This window comes from Nelumbo lutea, chromosome 4 (genome assembly GCF_056320005.1).
Source record: "Nelumbo lutea isolate HS-2025 chromosome 4, American lotus-T2T, whole genome shotgun sequence".
NCBI lineage: Eukaryota > Viridiplantae > Streptophyta > Magnoliopsida > Proteales > Nelumbonaceae > Nelumbo > Nelumbo lutea.
Genome location: NC_142687.1, coordinates 97731937 through 97744696, shown reverse-complemented (window position 1 = coordinate 97744696; position 12760 = coordinate 97731937). Strand labels below are relative to the sequence as shown.

At 40.9% G+C, this 12760-nt stretch overlaps 1 protein-coding gene across 1 annotated transcript; it reads right to left on the bottom strand.

Annotated features, from left to right (window-relative positions):
- Positions 1-6300: 6300 nt before the first annotated feature.
- Positions 6301-7924, bottom strand: JAZ8 (jasmonate-zim-domain protein 8). The gene is made up of 3 exons (XM_088982515.1): positions 7549-7924; positions 7337-7454; positions 6301-6899 (listed from the first exon to the last, which is right to left on the bottom strand). The coding sequence occupies exons 1-3, from the start codon at positions 7653-7655 to the stop codon at positions 6711-6713; spliced, it is 414 nt and encodes a 137-aa protein (XP_088838641.1). The 5' UTR covers positions 7656-7924; the 3' UTR covers positions 6301-6710.
- Positions 7925-12760: the final 4836 nt, after the last annotated feature.

Here is a 12760-nt window from a genome sequence, read left to right as displayed (position 1 = left end):
TTGTGTAGCCCATTGATATAGACTGGTATAAGCATATGATCAATCCAATGTTTCACCAAAAAAAAAAAAAGAAAAAAGAAAAAAAAAAGATCAATCCAATGGTTTGTGTTAATCAGCCAAAAAATCCCTCCAAGTGGTAGAAACCTGTGTGTATGTGTGTGTGTGAAATTCCCTAGGTTAGATTAAAAAGAGAAAAATAATTTCATTCTATAAATTGTTATGATTGAGTGAAGTCTAAAGGTAGATCTGGCATTTTGATAAAGATTCCCTAACAAGTAGTAAGGACAAATTTGTATCTTTAAAGTCTTTATAATGGAGACAATAATGTTTTTTTTGGTAATGAGGTGACAATAATAGAAGGGAGGTAAGTGGAAAATGCAGGGTTTTTTTTTCAAAAGGATAAATTAATAGAACCCCCCCTCAAGTTTTTGGTTGTTGCCGGAACCTCTCTTGAAGTTTGATAGTTGCAATCACCTCCCCTGAACTTTGTGATGTGGTTGCAAATAGGCCTCCTTTTGTTAAAATCGTCTAAAAAGAGGCATGAAAATGTCCAAAATACCCATACAATTACTCTTCACCAAAATACTTATCTTTTATAGTTTCTCTTCGTATGAATTGTTAGCTCAAACCCTTGCAATTTCTTTTCTGAAATTGATTTATTTTCTAAGTTTACCTTTCATATCAATGGTTAAAGGTAAAGCTGCAACTTTAAATTCTCTTTCATTATTAGTGTTATTGTTTTTATGTAGAAACCAGCCTCAATAGTAAATGTATGGCTATTTTGGCTATTTTGAACATTTTGAGGGAGACTATAACAAAGGGGTCTACTTACAACTATGTCAAAAAAATTCAGAAGAAATAATTGCAATTAACAAACTTTATGGAAGATTTCAGCAACAACCAGAAACTTTGGAGAGGTTTCATCAATTTACCCTTTTCAAAATTATATTATAGAGGGGATTGTTGTTGTTGTTTTTTTTTTTTTTTTTTTTCATAAAAGGCAAAGAAGCCTAATGTTCATTAGAGAACTAAGCAGAATCAACAAGTACAAGGAGCAGAGGACCAGGTAAAGGATGAATTACATGGCAAACCAAACCGTGCCAATGCATGAGCCGCCTTGTTAGTCAATCTAGGAGAGAAGGCTACTGAGAACTCCGGGTGATGATTAAGGATATTCTTGCAACTGAGAAAGAGTTTAGTCACACTCCTTGGGGGATACCATTATCCTCCAACAAAAAGTTGATCAAAGTAGCACAATCACCCTCAAAAACAGCTTTGGAAATTCCATAGGATATAGCAAAAAGGAGACTTTCCAGCACAGCACGGGCTTCAGATTCCAAAGCAGAACACGGGCAAGAAGGGACCACGCGAGCATAGATCAAGTTTCCACAATGGTCCCTGATGATACAGTCAGCACTTACGCATACAGGAGAGGTTGCACAATCAAAATTAATCTTCACCAGACCAGCCGGAGGCTTACTCCATCTGCAAGGAGGGATTGGGGCAAGAATATTCAAAAGGTTATGAGAAGTTGGACAGACATCATCCAAAAACCCAACAGAGGACACCTAGGCTTTACAGATAATTAGTTCAGGAGGCCATACAACTCCGCGAAAAATAACTGCATTGCGAGCCAACCAAAGATGCCAAATGATTGAGAATGCCAGTGGGTAAGAGGGATGAGGGGAGAGAGAAGTTGATCCCAGCAAAATCCAGAAAGAGATCATCTCAAGGAAATGCTTGAATAGATCAGAATGGACACCCAAATCAGAACCAAACTAGACTGCTTGTGCAATTGGGCAGAATATGAATAAGTGATCGACTGATTCCTCCTCAAACAAGCAAAATGGGCAACAAGAGTCAAATTTGGGCCTCCACAACTTTAATTTATTCCTTGTGGGGATCGTATCATTTAAGGCCCTCCAGATAAAGATCATGATCTTGGGGCGGATCCATTTGATTTTCCAAAATGTTGGCCATTCGCGTTCACCATATAGAAAGTTCACATTAGAGGAACAAGGCAGGTTCGAAGCCAGAAGTCTATATGCTGAAGAGGTGGTGAAGTGCCAATGGGGAGTAAGAGACCAAATAAGTTGATCCTCCATGACATTACTATGTAATGGGAGAGCCAAGGAGAGAATCTCTTGTGCAGCCACCCTGGATCAGACAACATCAGAGTCCCCTAACCTCTTATCGTACACCAAACTCAACAATGCCAAGGAACGCATCTGACTGCTCTATAGATCGCTCACTGTCTTGAGGATCCCATTCGTTCCGTATGCCTCCACCTTGAGAACCTCAGCCTCAAACAATGGTCGACCCTACCTAGTTTCAAGCCAAGCAACAGAAGATCAACCGTATCCTAGCCATGATGGAAACACTAGGACAGCCGGCAGGCTCCCCTAGTCACTCACCTTGTCATGCATGTGCCTACCATGACCGATCCTCAAACTGATGACCCCAAAAGGCACCATGCAGACCGACAAAGGACCCAATCAAATTATGCGTGCCACCAGCCATCCTAGAAGTCTGATTCCCCATCACAGCATCATGCACACGATGCCCACAGCAGATCTCACCACTAAGACGTCACAATTCCAGCCCAAGAATAGCTTGGTGAGCACCTGCAGTAGTCCCTAATCTCGATAGCCAAATATAGCTTGGTTCGAGACCGTCATGCAACTCCGAAAGTAGAGAAGACCATGAATGCAGCCCCAATCGACCAGGAAGCTAAGATCTAGGACCTACAAGAAAGACTAACTGAACTGGAACGCAGCCAAGCAGACCATAGAGTGGCTCCTCCAACGACTAGACCAGCAGAACCACAATGTGGCCAACATTGGCCAGCCTCATGCAGGTGCACCAGAAGAGAGGAGAGACTCTACGGGACTATTTGGCGAGATTCAACGTTGAAGCCCTTCAAGTCTGAGCCCTAAACCAATCGGTGGCCATGGCCGCATCATGAATGGGCTATGCTCATCAATGTTCATCATCTCTCTATGGAAGAATCCTCCACCCACTCTAGCCGCGCTCATGAACCATGCACAAAAAATACATGAACGCCGAAGAAGTTCAAGCGCTGTGCAGGGACGAGGAGGACCAGCACGACTAAAAGTGGAGAGACCACAATGGTCAAAAGCCAAACCGACAAAGTAAGAGATAGGACAATTGAGTTGATTGCAGGCTGAGAACCCTGTCGTCAATGTCGTAACTTCACTCCACTCAATGCATTGCAAGCCGAGATATTGATGCAAATATGTAATAACAACTTCATTAGGTGGCCTGAAAAGATAAAAACCTTAGGCAACAAGAAAGATCAAGATAGGTATTGCGAATTCCACTGGGACCATGACCACGTCACGACCTTCACCACCACCTAGAAGACCTCATCTAACACGGATACCTCCGTGGTTTGATGGACATCAAAGAGCATAAGCCTAGAGAGGAGGCATGCCACGCCGGTGTGCCCCCAACCCGAGCTCTCCCCTTCAGGGTCACCGCCATCATCTCAGGTGGGATGGCCTCCGGGGTAGAGAACAACTAGGCATGGAGGGCCCACATTGAGGAGTTTGACTGTCGAGAACTTAGAATAGCATTGTACAAAGTGTTGAAAACAACCCACTCCAAGCTCTAACGATGACCAGATAGCATTGTACAAAAAATAAATAAAACATTTTTCTTTGAAGCATGAACGAGCAAATGCCAACACATAGTTTGACCAAACTCTAAATGGCCTGAGAACACTGATCCATTACACACATGCTAGCCAGACCGAGCTCCAACGGCCAAGGCTGCTGACCTAGTGCACGCATGGCACCATGTGCGGACACCACACGCACTGACCAACCACGAAGAGGCAACAACCTTGTCAACGACCCGACCGACATCAAACTATCAAGGCCTGACAATCACCACACAAGAGACCTAACTGGCCATAAACGGTCGAGGCCAGGACAAGCCCCCAACGGGCGCCAAAAGAATGACGTCCCCACCACAATGGCACGAGGATGGCCATCGAACTTCGCACACCCAATCGACTGACAGTTGGAGCAGAGTTAGTCGAGGACCACGGCTACCCCAATCAAAGAGCGTAAGGCTCTCTAAGACCATGTGCCGCCGAGCTCCCTGACAACATTGAGAGCTCGAAAGGACCTCGGCCGACATGAGACTGAGGCCATGAAGCTGAAGGCCCCAACCATCTAGCATCAAGCCCAAGACCTTGGCCAACATGAGGTCAAGGCCACAAAGTCGAAGACCCCAGCCATCTAGCGTTAAGCCCAAGGCCTTGGCCAACATGAGACCTAGGCCATGAAGCCGAAGACCTCGACCATCTAGCGTCAAGCCCAAGACCTCGGCCAACATCAGAATGAGGCCACAAAGCCGTTCACCCCAGCCATATAGCATCAAATCCGAGACCCCAACTAGCCTAAGAACAAGTCAACATGGACCGCAGCCTCCCCCACCAAGATCGAGACCTTGCCCCACCCAAGGGCCACCCAACCATGAAGACTGACACTAAAGAGGTAAAGCCCCTCAACAACTGACCCGCCAAACAACAAGTATAGAAGTAGGCCCATGGACCCTACCGACCAACCTAATTATAAAGCGGAGCAACTTATAAAAGGATAAACAACACAGAACATTCTCGGCAAGAAGAGTAAACTTTCATTAATCGAAAGGATGATACAATGATTATAAGCCCGACATCCCAAACTGTGTACAACAAAAAAAAAGAAGAACATCAGTCCAGGCCAACCGTACTATCTATAGGGTTGACCTCCTCAGGGGTGGTCGCGTTGTCATTTGGGGTAGGCTGCTTAGCTGGCGGTGCCTCAGCATCAAAGGGACTGTATTTCTCCACGGCCGCGGTGATCTCAGGGTGCCCACGCATGACCCTCCTCTAGCAGTGAGCAAAGCTGGTTTGCCAAGAGTCCGTAGTGAAATCATTGAGGGCAATTTGGAACTCCTCGAACTCCTTGTACTTGGAGACTGCCTCCTCCTCGGTCACCTTCTGTGCCTTGTCACAATTCTCCTTGAGCTCACGTACGTGGCTCTTTAACCACCGCAACTCCTCATCTTTGGTCGTTGTCGCCTGCAAATGTGAGAACTCGTCCTCTTGAGCCTCAGCTACCAGACGAAGGGCATGCATCTTATCGACCAACATCATCACTGTGCGGGCAGCCTAAAAACACAAAATCAATGAGTACGTCAAATCGAACCAACGAATAGAAAGGGTGGTGTTGATGCCTTACCGCGATAGACTCCCGAATGATCGTGCTCTCCAGCACCCTGCTTGTGTGGACACTGGTCTCTCTATGGATCTCAGGAAATAAAATGCCCTTGGCCAGCTGCTCGGGCACACCTTCAACCTCCAAGGTGTCCTTCGGTTAGACACTTCAATTCGGCTTGTACATTTTGGCCCCTTCTTCTGCTAGACCCGAAGAGTGTGGGACCTCAAGACCTCCTCGGAGCATAGACCATGGTCGAACACATTGTGATGGAGACCCATCAGAGCTAACGTCAACCACGTCGCCCTCCACCAATCTCATCCTCTTATGCAGCCGAGGAGTCGTGATATCGGAGGGGATAAATAGAAGTTATTATATAATTTTTTGAGAATACTTAAATAATTCTTAAATTTTTTTATTCGAACTTTCTTTAGATAGATAGATAAAAAGTAGGGGAGGGGATAAATAGGAGTTAAAGATAATTCAGGAGAGAAACTCTCTACTAAATTAGAGATGATTTTGGAGATAAATAAGAATTAAAAATAATATAGAAGATAAATAGGAATTAGAGATAATTTTGGAGAATGTGAGGGAGGTAGTTTAGGAGAAATTTTAGGAGAAGCGATTATTTAGGTTATCGGGAAAGTGCATTTCATTGGTTGTTTTGAAAATTATATGGAATCAAGGTTCAAAATATCGATACACCTGATACGCCAATAGGGACGTATCGAACGTTTTGATATTCGTTTTTTTTCATTTTTATTTTTTTTTTCAAAACTAGTTCAGGGGAGCTGGTCTATGACCCCTCTATTCCCTGAACAGGTCAGACCCCCGATACACGCACTGTAGGGGCGTATCGGAAGGGTCCCGAAACGATACGTATGGGTTAAGGATACTTTGAAACTTGCATATAATAAAAAAAAATAAAAAATGAGAATTTCTTGACGGCTTCATTTTAATGTAGAGAGAGAGATTTGTACTCCTTCCAAAGTCAGCCGAACGTAATAAAGTTTTGGATTGTAGAAGCAAAATGAATTTGGATTTTGAATCCTAGAATTCAAATGACCAATCCTGGGACAAATTTGAATTCCACTCACATGAAGTTCGCGGAATCTTTTCTATATTTCTCTGAATTCCTTTACATCAAAAAGTTTTCACTTTCAGACACAGATTCCAGTGATCCCCAACAAATCCAATCTGCCCATATTCCAAATCCACACTAATCAATTAGAAGAAGAAATCCACCCTAATCCAAACGCAACTGAAGTAGATTGGAATTGAATTCCATATTAATCAAGTTAAAAAAGCCCAAAATGGGAAAATAAAAGGACAAAAAATTATAGTATTTTACTCTTTATCCATTCTCGGCACTACATAATTTACAAAACTATACTGCGATGAAGCAGTCATAGCAAAAAACTACAAGAATCTGATTCAGTCGAACACCTCTGTGATGATACCACCAAATGCAAATTAACCTGTTTAATGCTTGTAAGGCGATGCATCTTGCATTCTGTTCTTCCTCTTCTGCAGGAACCGTTGCAGAGATCGCTTCATCGACAGCCCCGGTAGGCTCTGGAGCTGAGATTGCAGAGGTGGAGAGAGAGGAGATCGAGGGGTGGTCATTCTTTCCTCCATTTCTCGCCTGGCGATGCAGATGATAGCTCTTGCCTGCATTTAGTTACAAGAAAAACACAACTTAGTAACAGTAGTTCTTATGTTCTAATCAGATTAAATAAAACCTGATCTGGGCTTAACTAGAATGAAGGGTCACCATTACCTGCGACACCACCACGTCGGTGTGATGAAAGGCAAGTGATTTGGAATCTGTAACAATCAAGAATCCAAATCTAGAGACGTGGTAGGTTTTGGGTTGACTGAATTGAATAACGTTCTTACCCACCCAATAAAGAAATCAAAACGTTTTCCTTTTGTTTTTTCCTGAGTTTTTTCTCATTTGAACGAGTCAAAACTGGGCGCCCTTCTACTATTCGACCCAACTCACCGGAGTTCGGTGTGGCAAAGAGGTAGCTCAACTCGATCTAATTGGGTGGTTAGAGACTTACAGTTACAGATTAGTGGATGTAGAAGAAAGAACTAGAGCATACCTGAAGATCGGTTACATCGCAGACGCAAACCCGCCCGTTGTAAAATATGGTTAGTTGCTGCTGCTTCTGCTGTTGTGCTTGTTCTTGTTGTCGTTGGGTTCTAATGGATGCTTCCGACCTTCGATTAAGAAAAGAAAAGAAAGAAATGTTAATAAAACCTTTGAACTGATGTACAGCTGAGAACAGAATAAGAAGAAGAAGAGTGAACTTACAGGGAAGAGTTGTCGGAATCGGATGAAGGACGAGAACCCAGAGGGAAAAGACAGAGGTCTAGATTGCAGTTCCTCCTCAAAGCCAATGGCAGAGTAGACTTTGCCATCTCCAATGGAATACGGAGAGCTGGAACTCCGCTCGGAGAAGAAGAAGGAGAGAGGATGAAGGGTTGTAACTTGTAAGAGAGAGGAGAGTGTGATCCGATTTATAAAAGTAAGATGTTTGATTAAATTCCACAAAGGCAAAGGCAAATATTACTCAAACGTCACAAGCGGACATGTGAATCGGCGGGAGAAATTTAATAGAGTAAAATGGCACGTTGATCACGTTATGATCTTATGGAAGAAAACCCACGTTTCGAAACAAAACTCCGCTGTTCCGTCCCCTCTCTCTCTTTTCTTTTATTCTTTATTTTCACGTGCCGAAGTCGATTAGGCATTTCCCCTTGGCAGTTTCACTTGACTCTTGTTTCTACGAAGTGGATGGAATTGAAATTATGCCCTTGATTTTTGCATAATTTCTCCCTTCACCCCTTAAAGACAAAAAAAAAAAAAAAAAAAAATTTGGAAATTTGAGTGGGTCGCATGTTGGGTAACCACCGCTAGATGGGATTCGACGTAAGAAAAAGGGTAAAATATAAAAACCTCTCCTCATGTTCTATTTTAACAACAATCCCCTCTATTCCGGGCCAACTCCATCATTCTTTCAGCCTTTGGTGTTACCTTTTTTTTAAGGTGAATGATAAATATCTCGGTGGGCCCTTGTTTATGAATAGAGCTAAAGTGTTGGAATGGAAGTTCTTAGTCGAAAAACTAAAGTCTAAACTGGCGGGATCGAAGAAGCGTACTCTCTCTCATGCTGGCAGATTTGTTCTTATTAAGTCCACTCTTCAAGCTGCTCCTCAATATATCATGCAGACCTATCTCCTTCCAAAGCAAACATGTTCGGAGCTGAATAATATCTGCAGAAATTTCTGGTGGTCTGACTCTGAGAATGTTGGCCTTCATCTTAGAAAGTGGTCACTGTTTTGTACCAAAAGCCTCTGGCGGGCTGGGCTTTCGTGATTTTGAGTTAGCCAATAAAGCCCATATCATGAAATTGGGTTGGAGATTACTTAAGTTCCCTTCGGCTTTGTGGGTTAAAGTCCTCCATGGTAAATACTTTAGGTCCTCCAACTTCTAGGAATTAAAACCAAAACCGGGGATATCCTACATATAGCGAGGTATTCTTGCTTGTAGATCTCATCTTTGCAAAGGGTGCCGTTGGATTATTGGTAATGGGTGGAGTGTTGATGCCTTATCCGATCCCTGGCTCCCTAATGTTGTGGATCTTTCTGTCCGGCCCCAAAGAAACCCTCCTCTGAAAGTGGCGGATTTTATCAATCATCAATCAATGACCTGGAACCAAGCTCTGATTAGCCACATCTTTAAATAGTCCTGCCATCTAGACGATGTTGGGGTGGAAGGACAAAATCGCATACCAAGATCTATAACCACAGGAAGGGTCAGAGGCCCGAGGAGTTATTCCTCAGGTAGGCACTCCGACGCTCAAGTTAGTAGGGTAAAAAGGGTTGATCGGGATGAGCAGGTTGAGACAATGTTGTTTTCGAGCCAAAGAGATAGTGCGAAGAGGTAATGAGTGAAGAACTCCAAGACGTCCCTTACCTCGAGTGAGGAATGCCTATTTTATAGTTGAATATCCGTGTTCTGGTCAAAGAGGGCTTCCAGGTCCTCGATATTTCATGTTAGGTCAATTTCAGTTCTAATTGGTCCTGGTCCAAACCCGATCCATTAACAACCCTAAACACATACCCAGGCAAGTAAATTTACTCATATCCTTTTATTTTCTTGCTAAATGAGAAATGTCATTTTAGCTATCAATGCAAGTGTTGACAACTTTCTCTCCAAATGGGAAAGTTATTTACCCACCTGATAAATGTAGGGAGAATGAATTTTCTGTGAATCCCACATATAAATCCTAAAAAACAGTATGGGCATAATCTCATTGAGTGACTTTCCCCCTCTCTAAATCTAAAAGAAGAACGCCCATAGTATAAATATATGTTATTAATATTAATACATTAATAAAATATTAATTAATTGTCTTATATTCTTTTAATATTATTATTAGGTGGCATCATTTATTTTATTTTTATCCTGTTTTCTATTTTTGTGATTGAATGGGGAGGGAGGGGCTCATGCCGGGCCGAAAAGTAGGGTTCACGTTTGGACAACTGAAAAGGATTTTATTTTATGCGTTGTTTACTATAGGGCAACCAAAAAGTTAAAAGTCATATTTCAAAGAAATAAGTTCAATAGTTACCAAAAAAAAAAAAGAAATAAGTTCAATTATGCCTAAATGTAATTCACTTTTATGTCATGAGAGATTAACTCTTTTTCTTTTTCTTTTTCTTTTTCTAAAGCCTAGTAAATTTTATGTATTTTTTGCAAATATATAATTAAGTAACTTGAGAATATTTAGTTAAATATTAAGGGAGTAATTTATACAACATTGCAGAAACTTGTCCAATGCAATGTGGGGTATAATATCGATGTGGTCAAAGAGGGTGTACATTTGGCATATTTAGAGGGTTCACCATCCAATAGATGGTCTGAGTTGGCAGCATTTTTCCCTTATATGGCAGAAATAGTGATGGTCATTTAAAGAAAATTCTAATTTACATGTGTTCATGTATATATCAAGGTTTTTGTTTTTGTTTTTGTTTTTTTTTTTTTTGTATCATATATATCTAGGTTTTTAACTGTGAGAAAGTCCAGCATTTCATCCAGATTGAATGAAATGAATTTTCTTTTACTACCGAAGAAAATGAATTTTCTCATAACTTTAATACTTTATTCATTTTTTTTTGAAATTTTAGTTACATATTTTTCTCTGTTTTTATCTTTTAAAGTTTTCTAAAATGTTTAAGTTAAAATACATCTGTCTATCTATAATTTATCCTTTTTAATTTAGTCATTAATCTTGACTAAATACTTACTTGAGAAACATTAAAAGTTAGACAAAAAACAATGAAATATTGGCCAACTTTTTTTTTATCATAATATTTGCTGATTTCAATTTCACTTGTCTCAATGTCAAAGATCAAGATTTTACATATTTCTTTTTAACTTTTTACTTATTGTGTTTGGTTTGAAGGAAAAAGTAGGGAAAGGAAGGAAAAGATAGGGAAACCTATACAAAGTTTGTAAAGGTTTTCTTACATTTCCCTTACTTTTTTCTTTAAAACAAACATAACCTAAGTGAAAGCCTATATTCATTTATAAAAGAAATAACTTTCTTTTTCCTTAAGTTCAAATTAATTTTACACTCAAACCATTCTTCGTTGTTGGGAAGATGGGGTCACTGTAGCTTTGGAGGAGAAGCTCTGAGGCGCGTCTGAAGACACTATCTTTAGAACGTTATTTGCCTCCACTCAATTTTACTGAGTCCCAGTATACAATAGAGCCTTGGGCGAGAATCTGCAACCAGCAAAGTTGAAGAGTCTCCAAAGAAACCTTCTGTGAGACTGTAGCAAATAAGACTGAGAGACAGAGATAGTGAATTTCGAAATTGTGTATTTTGGAGTCTGATTCATGCTCCTTAAATAATTTGTGAAGAGGTATGAGGAAAAGGTAGGTGCTGGTTTAGAGAAGGCACCTTGAATAGTCATAATTTCAACCATTGTGACTGTTTAAAAAGTTGTTAACAGTTGGTGACTGTTAACTTTGAATTGTGCCTCTTGATCACACCCGATCGAATCATGACCGTTGATCTCATCAACGATGATCAACGGTCATCAACGCACCAAAACCAGAGCCACCCATCGCGAGCAAAGTGTGCCTCTAAAGCACCTCATTGTGCCACACACACGCGCGCACATGCGTGCGCACGCGTTGCGTGGTATCGAATCCCCATACTCTCCTCTACTAATTCTAAGGAGTGTAAATCAGCTCCTATTGAAATACTGAAAACAAACCTTGTAATTATCCAATGTGGGACAAGTTCAAAACTGTTTTTTTTTTTTTTTTTTTTTTTGTAAGAGAAAAACTGATTTTTCAACCAAGTGTGCAGGTGCAATTTCTCATGTAATTGACCAATCAAACCCATTGGATTTAATCTCTTATGAGATTAAAATCCAACAATCCCCCACATTGATTGATCAATTACATAGTTCTCTCTCAATCCAAACTACTATGACACAATTATGCATACAAAAGGTGTTTATCAACTTAAACCTCTTGTTAGTATAGTTATCCCAAAACCTTGTCAAAGTTATTGGTGCTAAGACCTTAAACCAACTACTCTCAAGACAGACCGAAGACACCTATACACATAAAAATGTTCAGTCTCTGCAAGAGTTTCAAATTTTGCTAAGCACTGTTATGGCCATGTGCTTCTTTCCTGGTTTCATGAACAATCCCGAGAGCAAACCCAAACTCTCATGAGAAGCGGCACCACTTCTATGTTCACCTAGGTGAAGTTCCATTATGTGTTCCGTTATTTGACATATTTCAGAACTTCATTAAGAGTTTATCTCAACCTCTCATCATAACGGATAACACTGTTTATGTTGTGATGGGAAATTTCTCAATGTCAGTGCTAACAGTCACATTGTTGTAACTTGTTGTTACCCATTAAACCCAATACTGATGGCTTTTCAGTTCAAGTTGGGTTACCATTACAGGTGACTAAGTAAAGGGTTTTAATCCGATCTCTTTGGTTGTCATTCTTACCAATTCTCTGGCTAAACCCTTGGTAAGAAGATCAACCAAGTTTTTACTTGACCTCACATAGGTTATAGTGATGACTCCATCTTGAATCAGTTGCCTAACAAATTCATGTCTCAGACTTATATGTCTGGACTTACCATTGTAGGTACCATTGTAGGCCCTTGACAGAGTTGCCTCACTATCACAGTAAATGGAAATTAGAGGCATAGGACTAGGCCAAAGTTTTATATCCAATAATAAATTTCTAATCCATTCAGCCTCTTTTCCAGCAGTCGCTAAGGCTATGAATTCGGATTCCATGGTCGAGTGAGATATACAAGTTTGTCTCTTGGATGCCCAAGAGATCGCACCCCCACCAAGGACAAAAATCCATCAAGATGTGGACTTGTTATCTCCATTACCGGTAATCCAACTTGCATCAGTATACCCTTCTAGTACAGTTAGATAATCACAATAAAACAAGCCAAGTTCCAAGGTTCTC

What these genes read in the sequence shown, in the direction of transcription:
- JAZ8 (XM_088982515.1), bottom strand. Translation starts at nt 7,655, where the DNA reads ATGGCAAAGTCTACTCTGCCATTGGCTTTGAGGAGGAACTGCAATCTA. An exon ending in GATTCCGACAACTCTTCCCT is followed by an intron (nt 7,455 to 7,548) that starts GTAAGTTCACTC and finishes TCTTAATCGAAG; the next exon opens with GTCGGAAGCATCCATTAGAA. An exon ending in GCGATGTAACCGATCTTCAG is followed by an intron (nt 6,900 to 7,336) that starts GTATGCTCTAGT and finishes AACTAAATGCAG; the next exon opens with GCAAGAGCTATCATCTGCAT.